General features: G+C 36.4%; 1 protein-coding gene across 6 annotated transcripts; it reads left to right on the top strand.

Annotated features, from left to right (window-relative positions):
- Positions 1-84: 84 nt before the first annotated feature.
- On the top strand, positions 85-19,680 carry aralar1 (calcium-binding mitochondrial carrier protein Aralar1). Of its 6 annotated transcripts, XM_017900781.1 has the most exons (21): positions 107-130; positions 344-415; positions 10,483-10,539; positions 10,682-10,824; positions 10,927-11,042; positions 11,112-11,251; positions 11,307-11,453; positions 11,530-11,671; positions 11,753-11,846; positions 12,235-12,270; positions 12,883-12,973; positions 13,092-13,167; positions 13,382-13,500; positions 13,576-13,746; positions 13,847-13,987; positions 14,061-14,255; positions 14,340-14,442; positions 14,622-14,642; positions 15,094-15,184; positions 15,496-15,672; positions 15,735-19,680. In XM_017900781.1, the coding sequence occupies exons 2-21, from the start codon at positions 374-376 to the stop codon at positions 15,781-15,783; spliced, it is 2,151 nt and encodes a 716-aa protein (XP_017756270.1). In that variant the 5' UTR covers positions 107-130; positions 344-373; the 3' UTR covers positions 15,784-19,680. The 6 variants fall into 6 exon arrangements, with proteins under 6 accessions (XP_017756273.1, XP_017756272.1, XP_017756276.1 ...); XM_017900782.1 differs by lacking the exons at positions 107-130; positions 344-415 and adding an exon at positions 5,389-5,789; XM_017900786.1 differs by lacking the exons at positions 107-130; positions 344-415 and adding an exon at positions 8,618-8,916.
- The last annotated feature ends 1,665 nt before the right edge of the window (positions 19,681-21,345 follow it).

Raw genomic sequence — 21,345 nt, 5'->3', positions numbered from 1 at the left:
GACTTGAAATTTGTGGCGCCACCAGCAAGTGGATATTCGGTGCATCGTCGTCGGCGAGATGGCGCTAGCTGATTGGTTGACGCACAGTAGTATGGCAGCTTCCGTTTCATCAAGTGTTTTCAAAGAACAGGTGAGCGTTTCGTAGAGTGTGTCCCGACTCCTTGGGCAGATCAACGGAGAAGAAGCTCGTTACGGAGTTCCGGTGTTGTGGCTCAGTGTGTGACTGTGTGTGTGAGAGTGTGTCGTCGAACGCTGATTTGAAAATTTAAAAGCTGACAGAGAAGCGGCCAACCGTACCTAGGAATCTTATTTTTTTCCCATTTTGCTGCAAACTCGTGTGCAGGGACGATCGAGGTAAAGCTTCCTGCTGGGAATGTTGATGGACTCGCTTCTCGTTCGAGCATCCTGCCAAGAGGTGGGTAAGTTTTACCGATCTGTTTACCTGGTTACGCGGTGCGCCGTACCGCGTACGTCGTCTCAGTAATGGTTATTCTCCGGCTATGTTGCTCGAGGTAGATCATTTTTTCAAAATTCATTTTTTTTTAGTATTCATTACTTTTTGTGCCTCGAATGACTGATTTCCAATTGGCTCGCTTTTTATCGAGCTCTGCCGTAGAGACGGAAGCGGTACTGGCCAAGTGACATCTGCATCGAGTTGGATGTGTCCACGAATGGCGGTGCGTATATCGATCCTGGAGTCTCCGGCCGCGAGGCTGTCTCACTTTCGAGGTCACCGGGACTTCAGCCGCATCGCTTACTCTCGATCTCGATATCTTCGCCGCGATTCCTCTTTCCCGTGGATTTACATGCTCCCATTTCTTCCAAACGCGTAGAACGCGATTTTGCACCCCGCCCTTCGTTCCACGTAATGATATTAAATGATGATGATTATTAACATCCTTCTATCTATTAGGGAAGGAGGGATTGCCTGTAGCTATGAGTAGAGGACACGTAAGCGAAAGAATATTACAAATGTTGGTACCATATGCATAGTAAGTATCGTTTAGGCAGTAATAATAAAATTATATTTGCTTTATCGTGAGCATTTAGTATAATGTACAACTACAGTTTAGCAACGATGAAACTTTTCGTAGTTTTGTAGCTGTTATGGAACAAGGTCTCAAGTGTCTTTAGACCGCACTGCGGTAAATGATCGTATCCCTCACGTCTGAAGCAGAAAAATGAGAAAGAAATTCATGTGTACATTAACCCTGGTGTGTAAGAATTTTGGCGCATAACTTACATAAGTAATAGCGAAAATCATTGAAAGTGTCCTATTTCTAGAGTACGCAGGAACGAGTGTGGGGAATGCAGACGTTCGATCCAAATTGAACAGTATATAGCTATTTACGATCACCTTGACCGTGATGAGCGCGGTAATCCTTCCGTGTCGTAATTTCAAATCCCATTTTCAGATATCGAAGATTTTGCAAGAAATATTTACTCCTGTTATGGAAAATGGAATTCAAATATATTTTCAACGTTTTCATTTTTTCCTTACTAGTGCATCATCTAGCTATATTCATATTTTCATATACAAATGTATTGAATATTTAGATTTGTCGATACATTGTTTCATATCGATAATTTTTAATTATTCAACATTCAAGATATGCTATCACGTTGAGTAGTTTACCGGTAAATAATTTTTCTGCTTGCTTTTGAGTGATATTAGTGACTATGCATTTATGTATTTGGAACGAATTCTGTGTTTTACAAGGTCGATAGGTATGTTTACTGTAATTGGGTTTAATTATGTATACTTTTACAAATGATAGAAACAACTCCTGTATTAAGATTTTTTGTACAAGGAAATATTCGTCAAAAATGGTTATATTTCCGTCTCATTTAATTTTTTTATTATAATGTATATCATTGGTAGTTCACGTGATTTAAAGCGTATTAAGAATCAGTAGAAACTAGTATCGCTTCAACGATTTAACGAATTCAATTTTCAGGTTGGGTTAGCAGTGTTTGCCGTACGAATACAGGAAGACAGTTAATTGGCGATTAGGAGGTACCAGAGGAAAATAAATATTTCGTAACAAATATTTTGGAAATTATACGTGTCAGGCTGCTGATAAACAGTTTCTAATCTTTTGAACATTCATAAATCTTAAAAATAATAATAATAATAACAACACGAAGAGAAAAACAGATTTTGTGTCGTAATATAACGTTCTTCAATGTATTTATCGCATTAGCTTGTTTCTTTCTTCTCTTTGTAATTTTTTTCGCCGTACGTTCTCAAGTTACGCTGATTATTTGGAATCTGTTTCGTTGACTAGTTCGCTTATCGAGCTCCCAGCAAAGCTTTTTTTTATCATATTTATTGTCTATTTACATTGCAAAAAAAGTTGGCACAGAGTGATACAACGCTACACGATAATTTAATTAGTAGACTAATAATTTACATCAGTTTCTTATGCTATTTCTCAGACTTGTTGAAAACTCCTTTTTCATTGTTATTATCGTTTCTTTGGATAATTAATATCAAAAAAGAGCCGGAAAAGAAATCAAGGTTTACTTCCTGTAGGTAATGCAGGAACTTTAAGCTTGAATCTCTAAAAAGTCGGCCAGAGAAGGTTAAAGTCGCATTATTTCGCAAGCGATTTAAACCCTGACCTTCGTCGTCGTTTTTCTATCTAAAAGCATTTCTCGAGTAACTCGTTACGGAATATAAAATATCATTTTCGAAAATATGAGGCGTATGTATTTATCGATGCATCGATAGTTCCGAGTCTCGATAAAGCTTGGTAAATATTAAGTAAATCATTGCGTACACGTCATTTTGATTACTTCAAGGTTATGTTGTGCTTGCGGCAAATATTCAAGATAATCGACTGTAATCGTCGATTTAGCCGAAGTTATTTATCACATAACCTACAAAGTCGTTGAATAATCGTGGCTAGTTTTGTTGGATCAATTATTGGTTCCAGGAAGATTTGTCGCGAAGAATACACCGCATTGGCGTAACTGTTTTCTGCGCAAGTCGAGATTTTTCTCAAGATAAAATATATACATAATATCCGGTCACGACGTGATAAACGAACCGTTTTCTTTCTCCGTAACACGGTTAGTTGTATCAACTTGCGTTTTCGTTTCGATGTAACTCGATCGACGATTATCATACTACCCGTGATAATCCACGATCAATATTCCATTCTTGATCATATCAACAATAATATAATGAGCTTGAATATTTCGATAAGAACTGTCGTAGCAGCAGTCATTTAGGTAATTCCTGCTTTAAATGACATTGCAAATTTGCAATTAGAATAGTGTTATCACTGTAGATAAGAAACTACCGAATTTAATAAATAGCCTATATTCTGTCATTTATATATATAGAATTAATGGAGGTATTTTGGTCAAAATTTTTATTATCGCGAAATATTTTTGATTTAGTGATGTGGTCCTGGTGTCAGTAGCCTTTAGAGATTTGCTAAAGTTCGTAGATATTACTAGAGCGCTTCATGAACCGAAAATACTGTGAGTCGAGATTTTCAGGCCATGCTAATTTCGAGCTTCGCATAAATATGCTCGAACAGTATTGCGCAAAAATAATGGTATTTATTTCACTCAATAAATTTCGTTTCTTTTTTGCCTTTTCCAATCAGGTAAACAAACGGATTCTTAATTTTTGGAAAAAGTTTCTATTTGTCATTCCAAATATCTATTCCAGTTATTGGTTAGTAATTGATACCAACATTAGTGATTTCGATGATTCGAAAAATATCGGGTGGCTCTAACCTCAAATTTGATAGAATTTTAAATTTAAAAGAAAAGAAGATTTTGTTGGAAAAGAGGACGAAGAAATTTATATTTTCAATTGCAATACTTCAACGAACAATATATAAATATGTAGGGCACAAAATTTATCCAGGGAACAGTGTAAGAGTAGCTGCTAGTGCAAGATACAGTGGCGCACGTATTATTACGTTTACGTTGGATACGTGCCTAAAGGCGCCTCTTCATCTTCGATTTCTGGCCTAATTTCACCCCTTGCTATCGCTAGTCCTTTCTATTGTTACATGTTACCTTTAGTACAGTCATGTACAGCAAACTACTGGTCATATATTTAATATATTTTTTCATCAATATATTAAAAAAATCAGTACATTTAAAAACAAAACAAAACAAAAAAAATAAAAATAAGAAAAGAGGAGACTCTTAAGACGAATAGTGGTCAGTAGTAGAATATGACGGAGTAAGCAAGAATCGTTTATATCTGATGAATTGTATATCGGTGTCTCGTTAAAAAGGCTCATCGTTGACCTGGAAACAGCGTGGCATTTTTTGAACGCAGAGACAGTTTTCTAGTGAAATGGTACGCGTTTCTCTCACTTTGCGAGATTCATCCTGAGTTCATCGCTGTTCCCTTCGCATTGACCTAATTCCTTTCGCATACGCGAGGCCTGGATATGGATATTATTATCCCAGCCACAGTACAATTTCACCGTGAATTCGATTCAGTGACGAACTTGAGTTATCTTCTGGGTCCTCAATCTTTTGCAGATAAATAGAAAGGCTTCAAATTTTATACTTATCAGAAACCCATCTATGTTGTCCTATATCTATGGTCGATTTCAAATCTTAATTATTAATAGGGAGTTAATTATTAAGAAGTATTTCATTAATAGGAAATTAAAAAGGCGCATTTGATAAGAAATTTTATCTATTATTTAATTACAAATTTGACGAAATTAAAAATTAAAATAATTTCTTAATCTTCGAGATATTCAAAAGAGATATCAATCGTGCCAAGATCGTTGCATAATATAAAAAGTTTTTGAATTTTTGTGCGATTAAGATTTAAATTAGTTCATTATTTTATCAAAATTGTGTACGTAACGAGAGATTATTAGTATAGTCTCCTCATTCTGGATGAGTTCTGATTCCACGTTGATCATTCCTCTGACTAGGTCTGGGTTAGTTTGCTAGTTTGGTTTGGATGTGCGGATAAATCCAGGTTAACCGCGAGATTTTGCATTCCCTGTTCAGTGACGCGTAGATCTCAGTTGCAGAATCAGGTCGATCACGCCAGGAATCTGATTTTGTCGCCGTTTCCCTCGAGGATTCTCTTCAGAATATGTTCGTAGTTATCCTAGTTACTTTCTTTCCTCTATAAGTCCACTAGAAATTAGAAGCTAGGACACTAACTCTTCCTTGATACTCCATTAAGTTTATTACATAATTATTGGCATAAGAGGCTTACCTAAGGAAGGGCAAAAAATGATAGCAGTTCAAAGCTATTTATAGAAAAAAAGGAGGTACAAAGTCGACTTAAAAAGAATAAGGATAAAACGGGTAAAAAGCTAAACTTAGAAAAGTTAAAAAAAAAAATTAAAAAAAAAATAACTATGGGAATTAACACTGAAATAAGATGTTTGTTTGAGATCAGCAGGAGGTGACAACAGCGAGTGTGTAAGCTGTGCGATATATCCGGGCCTTCCTGTAACAGTTTTCCTCGTAAGCGGGTCGGAGACCTCGTGTCCACCTCCCAGCTGTGCGTGAACCTGCACCAGTTGCGTCGCGAGGTTGGCGTCGTCTCAACGTCAGTCACGATTGGATCGTTCTCGAGGTAGTTCCTCTCTGCAGGCAGCGATCCCTATATCGTAGTCATGTGAGCTGAGACTAAAGGTGTACCACTCATTTTGTTGTGTGTATATGTACGCATAAAAGAGGTGATTTCCTGAGTTCTTAGGTGTTGAATACTTGCACGTTGAACTAAGAAAGTGGGTGAAGAAGGGAGAATGTATCAGAAGAGCAGCGGAGATTACGAAGAGGTCAGAGAGAATTATTTTAAATCACTTTTGTACAGTAAATTATCATTAATTCCAAGTGGGCATTAGTATTGTACCGCAAATCTTTCTCGAATCTTTTCAAGGATGTTGTGCTTTTGTAAATTCTGATGCATTGGTCTAAATATCTAGAATGAAACGAAGGAACCCCGTAAACATGTGGACACAGTGAAGTAATTTTGCTGGAATGTGGTTGATTAGTGACCGTTAGGTGTGACTCTGCTCATTTTCACGCAGATCTTTCTTTCCTTACGTGATATGTATTGTTGCTAAGTGTTTACTTCGATGCTAATTTATATTAGTATGGAGATAATACTGCTAGAGGCAATCTTCCGCTTTGATTTCTGGTATCTGAACTCACGGAGTTAATAATACTGAAGTGCAGAAAATTCTCATTTATAACTCGAGGATGTTAAAACATACCTATTAAAATTAATAGAATTGTAAGAAGCTGAAATTGAAATTCAAGCCACTAAGACAGAGCTATTTTAATTTCTGGAAGAAGTAGAATGAATTGAAAATAAGAATTGCCAATTTATCCTAAAAGGTACGTGAACGAATCGAGATACCAAGGTCACTCCAAAATCCTTGCTTTCTAAAGTAAAAAGGCTGCATTGGTAATCTTTGGATCGTTAGAGTGCGAGATTACCTTAAGTAGCATCGTATACGCAGCAACTGATGCGATTAAAAATACAAAGTAACGAGTGAAATAATCATCGTGAATGACGATCTATTAATTGTACTAGCCGGTTCATTATGTAAACGTGTGATCTTGTTGTTGTCGAGATTATCCACAGGTCAATCCATCGATGGACAGGACAGACTGAAATGCCGTAACCGCATTAGATACCTTCCAAGTATCTATTCCGGTCCAATATGAGATTTCTAAGTCGCACACACTCGCGTCAGATTATCCCTTGTCGCTTTTGTACCCGGCCGTATCGCCTTGAAGCACACCTGTTGCATCTTTTCTTTTTTCCAAGCCCTTTTCATTCGTTTGAGAGATCTGACCGATTAGATGGGAAATGAGGATGGTTCGTGAAGGGAATTAGTAGTGTGAGCCATCTATACTGCCGAATATACTATTTATTCTGCTAGAAGAAACGGAGAGAAAGTTTTAACTAAATGACATAACTGACATAACTGAGAAATATGTAATTATAAATGACGTTATGAATCTTACAAGTGTTATAACTATTGTGATATATAACCAATTAGATGGCACAGTTTTCTTGGCTCTATTAACAACCGAGTGTCTCTCACATGTGTTTGATATGACATTCAGGTGACGGACCTTGACATTAAAATATTTCGCTTCTTATCCTGCACTTCATAGAAATTATTATTAGGTTCATGCTCGACATAGCTGGAATTAAAAAAATACCAACGAACTTGTTAGCTACATCTCAGTTCACGTAAGAAATATACTTCATGCCAGACTAGTATAAGGATCAAATGACCTTCGTTCTGATTATAAAATTTTTCTTAGTTCCTTTGAGATGATCAGAGCTCTCTTTCGATTATTCCCGTTAATTTTTTATAATTGTTATAGCTGAATCTATTATGGCTTATTCTAGACTAACCATGAACCGCGGAGGTTGCAATAAATTGCGCCATTTTAAATCAAGTAGCAAGCAAACGCAGAGGAAACGATTCCCATTAACTCGACCAGGTTGTAGCTCGAGTTCTTTGCACTGATAGAATTTTAGTTCTACGAGGGAAACCTATATTTTCTCTCGAACGAACATATGTCCAGTACTGGAGAATCTTGATATATAAGTTATATAAATTGTGTATGAAACGCGACAGGAAATCCTCTGAGCGTCACTCTGCTATTATCTATTGATTAGACGGCTCTTTTGTAGTGGAAGGCTGTTCCTGATTCGCTTTTTAATTAAGCTAACTTCATAAATATCGTTCGCCATCAAGAGCAAGAACATCAGAGATAGCTACGGAGCGAAGCTTCAAAATTGTTTCACGATGTAGCGATCTTCAATCGAGATTTCAAGGTTAAAATTAGACCTAATTGCCAATCATATACGCAGTAATTATCAAATGAGTACCATGTTAGGATAGCGTAATGTCTAGTTATCATTGCGCTCCGCGCTGTTAATATGATTATAGCGTAGAGAAAAGTTTTAATTAACTAGTTTAATTAACGAATGTCGATAAATGACACGTGCGTCCACGTCGAGAACCAGCTTGTGGGATTATGTAACACGTGGCGTTACAAAATGGAAGCAACTGGTCAACCGGTTGGCCAAGGCACGCGCTCGCGTGTACGCAAAAATACCTGCTCTTGACAATGATCGAGACCACCAGTGGCGTCTCTCAGTTTTGTTCTTCGTTCGAAGAGGCGCGTAAAAATCGTAAGAAAAGTAACGAAATAATTAGTAACGAGAAAAACGAGAATTCGTATGAAAAGATGATAATTAAAGAAGTAGGAGGTAAAGAAAGCTTTCGAGAAAGATGGGCGTGTGAAATTGGAAGGAACAAAAAGGAACATTGGAATGAGATATCGGGGACATATGGATAGGAGAAAAAACCAGGAAGCTCTCGCGTGAGTTAAGATTTCAGCGATGGCTTTGACCCACTTCTGGTTATCTTTGAAATCGTTCAAAACGTTTCCAGAAAATCGAAACAAGTAAGGAAACTTTAATTTCAATCTTCAAGCTTGTATGAAATTTTACAATTTGCATAAACTTTTAGGTTCTCCGCCGAGTATTATTTGTTCACGAACTTTGGAGAGGCGGAGAGATCGCGAGCTATCGCTAAAAACAGAAAGAAAAGGCGGTAGCATTTGAGATAGCCAGAGTGGAAGGGGTTGTGGTAACGTTCTCTTTTCGCACAGGAAGGCTGAATCAGTATCATCGTGACTTTCGCGCGCGTGTGGCGCTGTCTCTACTTACTATCATTCTTCCATCGTAGCGCACATGTGTGTCACGTAGATACCGTTCTCCCAAATCGTTTGTTAATTGTTTCTTACGTCACCTTCAACGTCAGTATGCTAATTTCGAGAAGCACGTGATATCTCGAAGAAACGCTACACACCTTTATCGAAACATTTTTGCATAGGGAATCAAAGAGAGAAGAAACCAGAGACCTTGTGATGGTATGTGAAGAATGCTGGTTTGGCTTTTTTGATATGCTCACGTGTCCGAGGATGAGTTAATTTCTTCATAGTTCTGCTTTCTATTACTCTGTAACTTGCAATGGGTACAAGAGTTTTTCAACGTGGCCTTTTCACGAATAAATTATCCATTGTATGAAATTGATTAAGTGTGCTTGTCCAGAGAATAACGTTGAAAGATTGTGTCTGGTGGATAGTTTGATGAACGTCGTAGAACGACTAGAATGAAGGATTATTTTCGAAAGCTACCTATTTCTCCTTTGTGGGATGATCAAATTATCGTCTTCGTGAAGCTAGAATGAAGGATTATTTTCGAGAGCAGCCCATTTCTCCTTGATGGCACGATCAAATTATTGTCTTCATAAAGCTGGCACTGGCTGACTGTTATATCATTGTTGCATTATTTTCTGCGTCAAGTTCTTGAGCGCCGTATGACCGTGAAAAAGCGAATATAATAAAAGTTGTCTGCCATTCACGCAATTAACATGTGATCTGTTTCCTGCATACACGAGTGCTCCGAAGATTTTATCGTCTTAACACGTTTTATCTAGTCGTTCCTCTTTTTTCGTATAATCATAAATAAAAGTCGTAATAATCACACAAACGTGAGTTATATATCGAATAGAAAGACAATTTTCAAGTATGCCAATTAGTACTAAGACTCTGTGATAATTGGATGTATGAGCACGTATGCTTCTTGTTTCAGAGCTACTATTCGATAGATTGTACAAATAGAATCAATGCAAATTTAATTCTCTGCTGAGTTCATGGTCTGTCCTTAGCCACTCCACTTTATCTTTTTTTTGTGTCTTGCATGGAACACTGCTTACGGTGGTTTGTAAGGACAAAAATGAGTTACGTGGAATTATTAAATAATCGAGGCAGCTGAGATCGTGAACCTTTTTAAAATGGCGTTGTTAAGTTCAGTTTTGCCTTTGAACTTTAAACTACGCGACTCAATGGCTATTATAATGTCAAACGTGTATTAATTTAGCGTTGGTCATATTATTAACGATTGAACTGTATTTATATTTCATTTGTCTCACTGTAGAAACGTAACTGGTTATATCTGGTTTTAATATATATGAAATTTCATGTATCGTACATTGCATTTTTATTTTGCATTTATAAATTCTTGTATCTGCAATTTATACAATGTGTATAAACAATTACAACCCTTTTTGTATCTCACGACGATAAATTCTATTGTTGATAACCCGTGGTTCATAGATGTTATTTAAGAATCGTTTTGTCTTCGAACTGCGATAGCGTTGTTATATTATTCATTAGTTTGCCACGGTATATTACGAGTATTCGAGCTCGTAAATTTTATTGTAATCTGCGGTCACTTTTGGATTATAAATTCCTCTTATAATATCTCATATTTTTATTTTGTCTATTTTTACTCCCTTAGAAATGTTAATGTCGATGGTCAACGTCACTCGTAGGACACTTCAACTTTGTTACTATTTAATCTTAAGAAAATTCTTTATCCAAAAGAAATTGTATTTTTCTTAAAGAATTATTAATTTTATGTTTGATTTTTAGGGTTCCGGATATTTAAAGCGTGCTAATAATGAACGTCTCCACGAAATATTTAATCAGGTAAACGACCCAGTTTGATTGCTTATCTTACAATATTTAAGCATTAACTGATTCCATGATTATGTCATCGAGATAAATTGTAGCGACATAAATTAATATTGGTCAATCGATGAAAATACACAAAGTTTCTTGGTAATTACAGTACGCTTCACAAGAGAAGAATGGCGAGAGGTTCATGACCTCGTCCGATTTTGTCCGAAGTTACCTTGGACTCTATACCAATCCAGATTACAATCCTGACTCTGTTAATTTGCTCGCTGGTATCGTTGATACCAGTAAAGATGGGTTTGTAAACCTTTTCTCCTGTTTTCATGCTTAAGAAATTAAATTCTATAACTTGTATTTGATAAATGAAATTCTAAATTGACAAAGATGATTTCTTTATAGGCTCATATCATTTGCTGAGTTCCAAGCATTCGAAGGGTTACTCTGTGTGCCAGATGCCCTATACAAGACAGCCTTCCAGCTGTTCGATACTAATGGAAATGGAATGGTTGCATTTGGTATGTGGAATCTTTTTGTAATCATTAACTAATTAAGAATCAAATTTGTAACTTGTATTTGCTTCCTAGACGAGTTCGCTGAGGTGATGCGGAAAACGGAACTTCATCAAAGGATGCCTTTCAACATGGACAGCAGTTTTATTAAACTTTATTTTGGGAAGGATAAGAAACGACTGATTAGTTACGCGGAGTTCAGTCAGTTCTTGCATGTAAGTCCTTTATAGGGGAAATTATTCCTCGAATGTTAGGACTTCCTGCTTTTAGGATTTTCATGAAGAATACGCAACGGAAGCATTCAAGAAATTTGACAAAGATGGTCAGGGTTTCATCTCGGCGTTAGACTTCCAGGATATTATGCTCAGTATAAAAAACCATTTGTTGACTAAGGATGTGAGAGACAACTTGGTTGCCGTGAGTTATCTTCCTGTGTTTGTATTTTCTATTATCGATACAGAAGAAAATAGTTAATTACTTATAATAATTACAGGCAGCTAGCACCGGACAAGGTGGACGAAAAGTTAGCTTTCCATATTTCATGGCGTTTAATTCTCTCTTGAACAACATGGAGCTTATTAAACGTATTTATCTTAACGCGACGAACGGCCATAGATATGAAGAAGTTACTAAAGGTGTTTTAATTGTTTATGTTCAATAAGAATTGAAAAATGAAACATACCTAGTAAAATGATTGACACGGATCATTATTTCAGAGAGATTTCTTCATTCCGCACAAATGATGTCTCAAATCACGCCGTTGGAGGTGGACATTCTTTTCCAGCTATGCGATTTGCTACATCATACTGGGTGAGTATCTCCAATCCCGAGAGCGAGTCATATTTCTCAGCATCGATTGTTTAGAGAAAGGTCATGTGGAATGAGTAAAACACGTGTTTACGATTTCCTACGCTGATTTGGTCTACGAAAACGAAAACATGTGAATCGTTATACAATTAACATACTATCGTTGCACTAGCAAGCAAACATCGTCATCATCGAAAAAATGTCTAGTGTCTCTTGGCAAAGGAAGGATGGAGATTTCCTGCTGAGTGATTCATTTCTAAAAATCGCCTTCTATGTCTACCAAATAAAAAACTAAAGTTTCCCACATAATAATTTCCGATCTTTTGCGAACGCCAATTAAAGTTTCTATGATTGAATGTATTTGTTTACGTGTTTACGCTGCCTGGATCAGATCTACGGAAGATGACGAGGCAGATTCGCGGCTTGGGTGCGTCTTTGTATTACAAGAATAATCACGTGCTATAAATTTGTTCTAACGCATAAACGCTGGCCTCGCGCGAAAGCAAAGGGAATTCCTCTAAACATGAAAACAATGAATTTAGAAAAAATTAGTTTCGACATATGTATCACATTTTTAGCTAAATACGTAATAAATGCTCTTTTCTAAATTCCATGTTTGCTGCTTTTTGGAGCGATAATTCCCATTCCTTTTGCTATTGTATTTGTATGTACATAAATCGATAATATACACATTGTCTTCACCTACTTTATTCAACATTTATCTTAGGACGATGGTATTTGTAAACGTTTGCACATCGTGGGCACTAACGATTTTATCCGATGCTATAACAGACTTAAGGATATGTTTAAGGAACTCTCTTGTATTGACAGGATCTACATTTTTAGTATCGCTCGAAGCAGTGCCATCGACGTTTTTATTATAATGACCATTCTAGACGTACTTCGTTCTTTCATTTCTCTTTTTTTGATATTGGAAACGATATTTTTCCTCTTTTTTCCCAAATCTTTTATTTTAACTGCTTTATCTTTGCCATAGTTATAGATCTACGTATTGAGCAGGAATTTTCTCGGGTTTCAGGAAAATAGTGTACAGTGATCTTGTGGCTATTACTCCTGAGCAGTATTTCAAGCAGATCACGAAACGTTTAGCTGAAATCAAAGCGGTATCGGTAAGTGTGGCGACAGGATTCAAGCCCATCCGCTGACACCAAAGTTACCAGTGGAAACACTCTACGTTAACCAGATATCGTCAGTTTCGTTGTTCAATAGTTAGTGTTATTGTTTCAGAGTCCTGACGAGCGCGGAGTGATTGTACAGATACTTGAGAGTGGATATCGGTTCGTTTTGGGATCCATAGGTGGAGGTAAGTTCACTGATTGCTACCATTTTTTATCTTTTTTACAGCCACGGAGATTTTTGGGATTCCAGATTTATTGCTTCTTCTAATTTGTGGCTAATAAATCAAAATTACTAGGGAAATTGATATCTTAAACTTGAAACATCAACTTCATGGAGAATGGAGTTACACAATGTTAGTATTGAAGGTAAAAACTTTAGATGGAGAATGTTTTCTTTAGCTGTTGGTGCCACAGCTGTGTATCCCATTGATTTGGTGAAGACGAGGATGCAAAATCAGAGGACTGGTTCTTTGGTTGGGGAGCTGATGTACAGGAACAGCTATGATTGCTTCAAAAAGGTTGGAATCGAAAAGTCTCGCCACGATACATTGCCTGCATTGTTAATTATGAAGTTGGTGTCATGCGTTTGACAGGTGATCCGGCACGAGGGCTTCTTCGGCCTTTATCGAGGTTTGATACCCCAGTTGATGGGCGTAGCGCCAGAAAAAGCCATTAAGCTTACCGTCAACGATTTCGTCAGAGATAAGTTCATGGATAAAAATGGCAATTTGCCACTTTATGGGGAAATTATATCCGGTGCTTGTGTAAGTGATCCATGAACAATCTTTGACCTTTCACACCCACGATGGATGATTAGTCCCCATGATTTTAATTTTACTGAAGAATCTTGTCTTTTTTTTTCAGGCGGGAGGTTCTCAAGTAATATTTACGAATCCCTTGGAAATTGTGAAGATTCGGCTGCAAGTAGCTGGAGAAATAGCAGGGGGTTCAAAAGTTAGGGCTTGGACTGTCGTCAAAGAGTTAGGCTTATTTGGCTTGTATAAAGTAGGTATACAGTCAGTGAGGGTAATTCAAAATTTTTGATGTGATGAGATAATTTGACAATTTTGTATTTCAGGGTGCAAAAGCCTGTTTCTTGAGGGATGTACCTTTCAGTGCAATTTACTTTCCGATGTACGCTCACACAAAGGCACGATTAGCGGATGAGGGAGGTTACAATACTCTTCTGTCGCTATTGGTATCTGGCGCGATTGCTGGTGTTCCTGCAGCAGCGCTGGTCACTCCTGCAGATGTAATAAAGACCAGATTACAAGTATGATTCAATATATATTAAGCAGTTATTCTTAATTGATCTCTATTTTTCTAAAATGAATTACAACATTAATTCAATTCTCAGGTTGTAGCTAGACGAGGTCAGACAACGTATAGTGGATTATTAGACTGTGCGAAGAAAATTTATAGGGAAGAAGGCGCAAGGGCGTTTTGGAAAGGAGCTACAGGTATAAGATTCTATTTCGAAATAATGTTAAATTTGGGGCAAGTTTCGTAGTTATAGCGGGGCGTGACATTTATTTTAAGTTATACACTGGAAAAGTTAGTAATACACTTTTGATTTGGTCGATTGCATGCGCGGGCGTCGGCCCTGCTGCATCTATCGACCATTGTTTCTCCCCAATATGACCCGGCGACTTACTTCTAAGTGAGTACTTCTTTTTCTCTCTGCCTGCCAGTTATCGTGACTTTTTTTCAATTTCCCAGCCAACCACCACTCTTTTGTTTCTTCGTTTTCGCCATTTTTTTCTCGTAACTCTGTCTTTTACTAGGTTCATTTTTTTGTATGCAGAGTGGTCGTCAAAAAAAAGCATTGCATCGCACGGTTTATCCTTACGTAACTTGATTTTTCTTTTATCCTTGCCCATTATTTGTTGATTTATGATACTAATCACGTTCGTTGTCAATTTTAGTCCTAGGAAGGAGATTTTTCGAGTATTTTGAATGTTCAATCCGAAGATGTGTCCATTCATAGAAGGTCATAACATTCATATTCACTTTGGGATTCAAATCTTTATTCAGACAAAGAGTATGAACCAGTGTGTGAAAATATAATGATGATCATGTGATTTTATTTATTTTATTTTTCCATTTTACAGCACGAGTCTGTAGATCATCGCCTCAATTTGGCGTCACCCTCTTCACTTACGAGCTTTTGCAAAGGCTTTTCGTAGTTGATTTTGGAGGATCGTAAGTATATGTTTGAAGATACTTTATTCTGTCTGCATTTTGGTGATGTTGATGGTTATTTTCATAACCATTTATTCATTTCGCTTAAATATCCTGTGACTAATTTGCATATGAATTAAAAGAATCATTTGGAATTCCTTACTGTTTCGGTAAGTATGTCCTTCCGAAATTAAAATTCTGGTCCTATCCACACATCCAGTTTGACTATTCCAATTTTCCAATTAATCGAAGCAGAAACTAATCAGATATTCATTATCATTCATACGATACTTCTTTTTATCACATTTAACAGTGTAAAATGATGATTTCAGACGACCTACGGGTTCTGAGCAGAAGGTACCTACAACAGGAGTGGCAGAGGAGATTCGGTCAACCAACCCTGACCACATAGGAGGCTATCAAATTGCCCTACCAATCTTCACTGGCATTGAAACGAAATTCGGTTTGTGCCTACCGAGGTTCCAAGTTATTCCAGACAGCATCAGAAAGTAACGTCGCCATTCAACTTTAGTTAAATCCATAAGCTTGTAGCGACCCTCTATCATTACAGAATTCCGTATCAAGTCGCTGAATACTTAGATTTCGAGAAGAACGAATAAACCGAGCTCCACAAAACCATGAATCGAACGAAATGAGAACTCGTTGATCGATCTGGTATATTATCCTTCTTGATCGGGATGAGGAGGAACATCATAGGACGTAGAATGCTTACGGTCAACGGCAGTGTGGCAGGATAGTAGATACGAACAAAAAAGAAGAGGATAGAGAAGACAGAGATTCTTCCAAATTGATACTTGTATATTTGTAAACATACAAGGGTAAAGGAATGTGTTAGAAATATGTTGGAGGCTATAGAAGATTTCTTAGGTCTAGCTTGATGAACATATAGCTAGAACCGATGATGAATGAACAGCGTCAACGCGCACAACCTAATGGGTGATAATCTGTTCACCGAAACCGAGATAGTAGAAAAATGTGGCAAAATCACACAGGGTTTAGACAAGTTAAACGCAGACGGTATAGCCTAAAGACATTAAAACGAGTGCAGTCTTTTTACGCTTACGTTATGCAAGTGTGGAGCTCGAATGAATTGGCGATGCGAAAAAGCAGAAGTTATCTTCTTTGTATATTTTTTTTATCTACAATTTCGCACACTTTACATTTCACCCTTTACACTTAACTTAAAACAGTGAACAACAGATTCTTCAGATTACATGCAGTGATAATGTATCTTTTTTTCTATTATTATTTTACTTTTGCAGAATTTTTTGTGGAAATTACAAAAAATGTCTTTTTAAAAGTAGTGCAAAGGGTGAAATTATTTGTGTCATATTGTTCCAGATTAACCTCTTTAGCGAGAGAGAATCGGTTAGCACCTCAAACCTTGTTTTATATCAATGTGACAGCAATATTACTTTTTCTACTTTTTATATATAATTCGAATACATACTTATTCCTATACAAATTCATGTGTTAAAAGGTTCACACTATTTTTGTAGAGTTGTACTCGACTGCAGTAGAAGTAGAAGCTCCATAAGAGGGTTTCCGTTTCTCTAAGGATACTGTCAAAATACTGTCGCCTTACCGTTTCTCTCGACCTGTTAAAATCGCTTCTAGAGCTTTTTACAGATTTTTAGGAAAACTATACGACTTATTGATCGCTGTTTTACTGATCGAACAGTCGTTGAGTCTACTATGTTGTTAATCTGTTTTTTTACTCTTCTTCTAGTCGCAACTGCCATTCATTTACTTATTTCTCTTCAAGTGTTCGATAATGTAACGGTATAGTTATTTCGTTTGATTGACGATTGCTGTCTTGATGAAGTATTGTTCAAATAATATAGAGAATTTTGTTCATTCTATCGCACAGTGACACCAGAGGCCACTGTATAACTTCTCTGTTTATCAAAAATTTGTAAAAAACGCCACACGTTCTGTATCATATGAGATTCTAATACTGTCAAGGATCGCGTAGTATTTTGTCCTATTTCAGACAATACTTCAATTGGAACATGGAGTCTCATATGATACTACAAAACGTTCTGAAACATGATTCTTTTCTACATTTTTTGTCCGCTTTTTGAAGCAATTCGGCGCGGCTTCCACGCGTTTACCATGTTACCTATGAGAGATAATCGAGTTCTATTTGTAAGTAAGGATTTATCGAGAGATTGAGGAGCGTTTTAAAACGATAAAAGGAGGACTGGATCCTTCATCCCTAGTTACGTTCGCGGGTCTCGAGCTATTTTATATTGCACCCGTGGATCGAAGAAACTATATAAATTATTTCATCGATCGTCTGAAATATCTGAAAGACATAATGTCTCATGTTTTGTCCAAATAGGAACAAAGAAAATTTTTCTTCATTCTTCTGCAAATTAATGTATGAAACTTTCATGCTGAATTATAGATCGTAATGATATCTTTAATAATTTTGGACGATCAGATCGACCAATATCACGTTGGTTTTTTGTCAAGATGTTTGAAAAGCCGTGAAATGTTCCCTCCCGCAGTTCGATATACATATGCTATTTAACGATACACGTCGGCTCCTATTTGCTATAGAGGAAATTAGATTGCTTGAGTCGAGCTTTCAACGCTTTCGATTGAACATTCCGAAGTGTGCGGGCACAGATTCGCGAAAGTAATATTTATACCATCTTTTAAAATCGCCTGAACTGTCATCATAATCATATTTTCAAATTTGTTATTCAACGATCGCTTTACTCAGAGAATAAATGCTTCAAAGCGTCTTGGGCTATGTAAATTCATGACTTATTGATTTTTTAAGCTTGTTTATGATGAGAGCTAGTTCAGGTGACTTTGTAGAATCATCGAGGATCATTATAATGATCGATCGTCAGCGAAATGCGATTCACTAATAGTTTTCATTACCGGCTATTGTATATACCTTTTCGTGTGTATGCCGTTGGTCGAAATCTCGGGCCATTTGCCACAAAAGTGAAGAAAACAGGGTTTGTCGTCAGACCTCGATATAATACTTGAGTTGACATTTTGTGCAGTGTAATTTTAAAAATGTTATTTGGTTCAAGCACAGAGAACAGTTATATCAATTTATAAAGAAAAAGAAAAAAATACATTCTGAAAATGTCTACTTTTGCAATGCAGTTTTAAGGCAAATTTAGTCTTCCTTTAAAGCAGTGTGTCGTGTAAATTAGGTTCTGGAGTTTAAAATTAGTCTAGATTTCTCTCAAATACTGAATCTACTCATGTACCTACATATATTTAACACTATATCTAATGTAGTATCGACCAAGTAAAACTCCAGAAACTGTTCTAAATAACGTCATAAAAATAAGCGGCTATAATTGTTAAAAAGCATTAAAGTATTATCATATGAATTGACAATTTGTCGGTATTCGGTTTAAACGATTGATATATTTTAGTAATGCTGAACAAAGGAACAGTAAAACATAAAACAGAGAATCAGAGGCACACGCTGGCTTTTAGACCAAAAGAAATGTATTTTTTCTGTCCTACATGGTGCTTCGTGATCAATGAAATCACGTGCAAACGGAAGAAAGAAAAAAATGATGTGTATATAAAAGATAAGGAATATGATTAAGGGGCAACTGAAATATAAAAATGGTTTAGAAGGTTGCTTTTTGGCCCGAAATATCAACTCAACTATCCCGATCATATAGTTCGATGTATATACATACATATATTGTATAAAATATATAATTAGCCGGTGTATGTCGCGTTGTGCATATAGCACACACAGTTGGCAAATGCGAATACTGGAATACGTTTAGTTATGTTCGACTTGATTTATCTGCGGTCGGTAACTAACTCAGTTAATAAGCACTAAATTACTGACTTTGCTCTCTAGAGCCCAACGGTTGGTAATCGATTACCGACCCAAACGTAATGAATGAAAAAAATAAAAAGGGACAGTTATCTTATTGATAGAGACGTTCCAAGTGCCAAACGAATATTTTTGAAGTTTTAACTTATATTTTGGCACTTTGAGTCTTGTTTTCTCTTGCAAATCGTTTTATTTATTTCGTGGTTCGAGTCGAATTCGATGATTGTAGGAAAGTATTCGCAGGCGTTTGAGAGTATACAAATAATAATAAAAGTTCAGGAATCCGTCGTGGGCATTCGCAGCTCAATACACTTTGGTTTTTATATCATCACACTGTTGAACAGTTTTTCTCGATATTTCTGCACTATCTCTAATCATTGTTCTTAGTACGACTTACCTCTTATTATTGTTGTCGTCACAATTTTTAATGTTGCTATGAATATTTGTCAAGTTTAAAGAAAAAGAAGAATGTGCACTGTCACTCCTCTCTCCCCACACACTTGCAGGCGTGATTATCATGATTGTAATAAGGAAAAAAGAGAACAGGAGGAATCAGATACGCAGTTCGAAGGAATTGAAAAATTTCTAGTCTCCATAAAACTTGCGCCTTAAGAAGCGAATAAAATGTTTCCTTTTTGTTCGTATTTCATTTCTACACTGCATTGCTTCATCAGAATCTCTTGTTTTATTTTAGCATTTGAATTTAGGGTTTCTTCAACCGGCCTAAAACACGGAGACAATTTGCTTTTGTTCAAGGAGCGTCTCTGAAGAGCACCTGTTCTTAGTTTCTGTCAGTAACACTCACGTTCTTTTCAACAGAGATCGAAGTGCAAACTAATGCGGACAAGAATCACAAATGGCGCTGCGATCGCTACGTAGAATTAACGAATATAAGTCAACGAGGGTTTCTATGGAAATGAATCAAAGATAATTAAAAAATTAAGTAGCAAATGATAAAATAAAAATAGCGTATATCGAAATTTCGATCTCTGTTCATAGCCTTCGATGTTTCGCCTGTTATGATCATTTGTTAGCGAAAGACCTAACAACACAGGAAAAGTGGCTAGGCGATTGCACAAAAGATATACCAGACGGAAACTAAATAAGCGAATTAGGGTTAAAGGAACTAATTAAATTAAAAACAAAGGATTATTAAGTATATTATTCAAGTGAAACAAAGTAATTAAGCTCGCTTCCATGATTGACCGTCTCATATCCCATATTCGATGCACAGTCGAATCATATAAAGAAAAAAGTAAAAAAAAAAATAAGAAAAAAAAACGTATAAGAAATAATTTATTGAAATGATAATTATAAGATGATGTAACTATTAAATATTGTACACTAGGTCTTTCTTGTCCCCGTTGACGCAAATCGAATCGACGTTCTACTGATCTGTGATCATTGTCAGATTCTTGACGGCAAACCGGAAGGCCGATTAGTTAGACGATTTTGAATTCAATTCTTACGAACTATTCTCAGTCGTAATATCTTTGATAACTTAGTTTTACCTCATTGCAAATTGTAAAGATTATATATACATACAATTGTAAATCAAAATAGAAAAAAAGAAAAAAAAATGGAAAAAGAAAGAAAAGGAAATACCTAATTGTGAATAACACCTAAGCTGTTGTGCATATATTTTAAAATCAGAATAAATATTATTTAAAAGACACGCTAGTTCAGTGACCCAATTCGCTTTTCAGTTTTGGAATCACGACAATAAAAATGCGACACAAAAATGAGGAAGCTTTCTAACTTTAATATATTCATTCTATAAATGTTAGAAACATCATATATGTATATTGCAGTCATTTATATACGTCATATAGCTGCCATGAACGTGAACCGAATCATTGTGGCGATTCCAAATACTCGTGTCATTCAATTTTTGTATACAGCGTCGAGTCCTTGTCCTTTTTCTTGTGACGTAATTTTTCCCGAAGAACAAGCGTGGTCATTTGGTTAATTTATGTGCGTCACGGCAGAATAGAGCTGTTAAAAAGAATTTCAACGAAACGCTAATGTCAGCCGGTGTAATTTTAAATTTACTTAGCTGCGTTCGTTTCTTTACGATGGTCTACAACACCGCGCAACAGTAACGACCCCATAAAACACCAAACTTCTCGTCGTTTAGCCAAATACTAAAATATTCCGAACATTATGTCCAACATGTTATTTTCCTCGCTAAACGTGGCTCATGCAAACTTTACGAGCTTTCTCCATCCTGTTCCAAATTTCCACCAGGACCCATTCTACCATGGTAATTTTCAACAATTCTACTTCACATACATTTTTCATAATTGATCCGAATTTTTACCACGTTTTCCAG

This window comes from Eufriesea mexicana, unplaced genomic scaffold (assembly GCF_001483705.2).
Source record: "Eufriesea mexicana isolate 0111107269 unplaced genomic scaffold, ASM148370v2 scaffold1369, whole genome shotgun sequence".
Taxonomy (NCBI): domain Eukaryota; kingdom Metazoa; phylum Arthropoda; class Insecta; order Hymenoptera; family Apidae; genus Eufriesea; species Eufriesea mexicana.
Note: the sequence above shows the minus strand (reverse complement) of the source record. Positions and strands in the feature narration are given on the sequence as shown.

Coding starts and splice junctions, on each gene's coding strand:
- aralar1 (XM_017900781.1), top strand. CDS start 374: ATGTTGATGGACTCGCTTCTCGTTCGAGCATCCTGCCAAGAG. Junction 12,271..12,882: donor GAGGCAGATTCGCGGCTTGG/GTGCGTCTTTGT, acceptor CTCGGGTTTCAG/GAAAATAGTGTACAGTGATC. Junction 14,443..14,621: donor GTTTTGGAAAGGAGCTACAG/GTATAAGATTCT, acceptor TCTCCCCAATAT/GACCCGGCGACTTACTTCTA.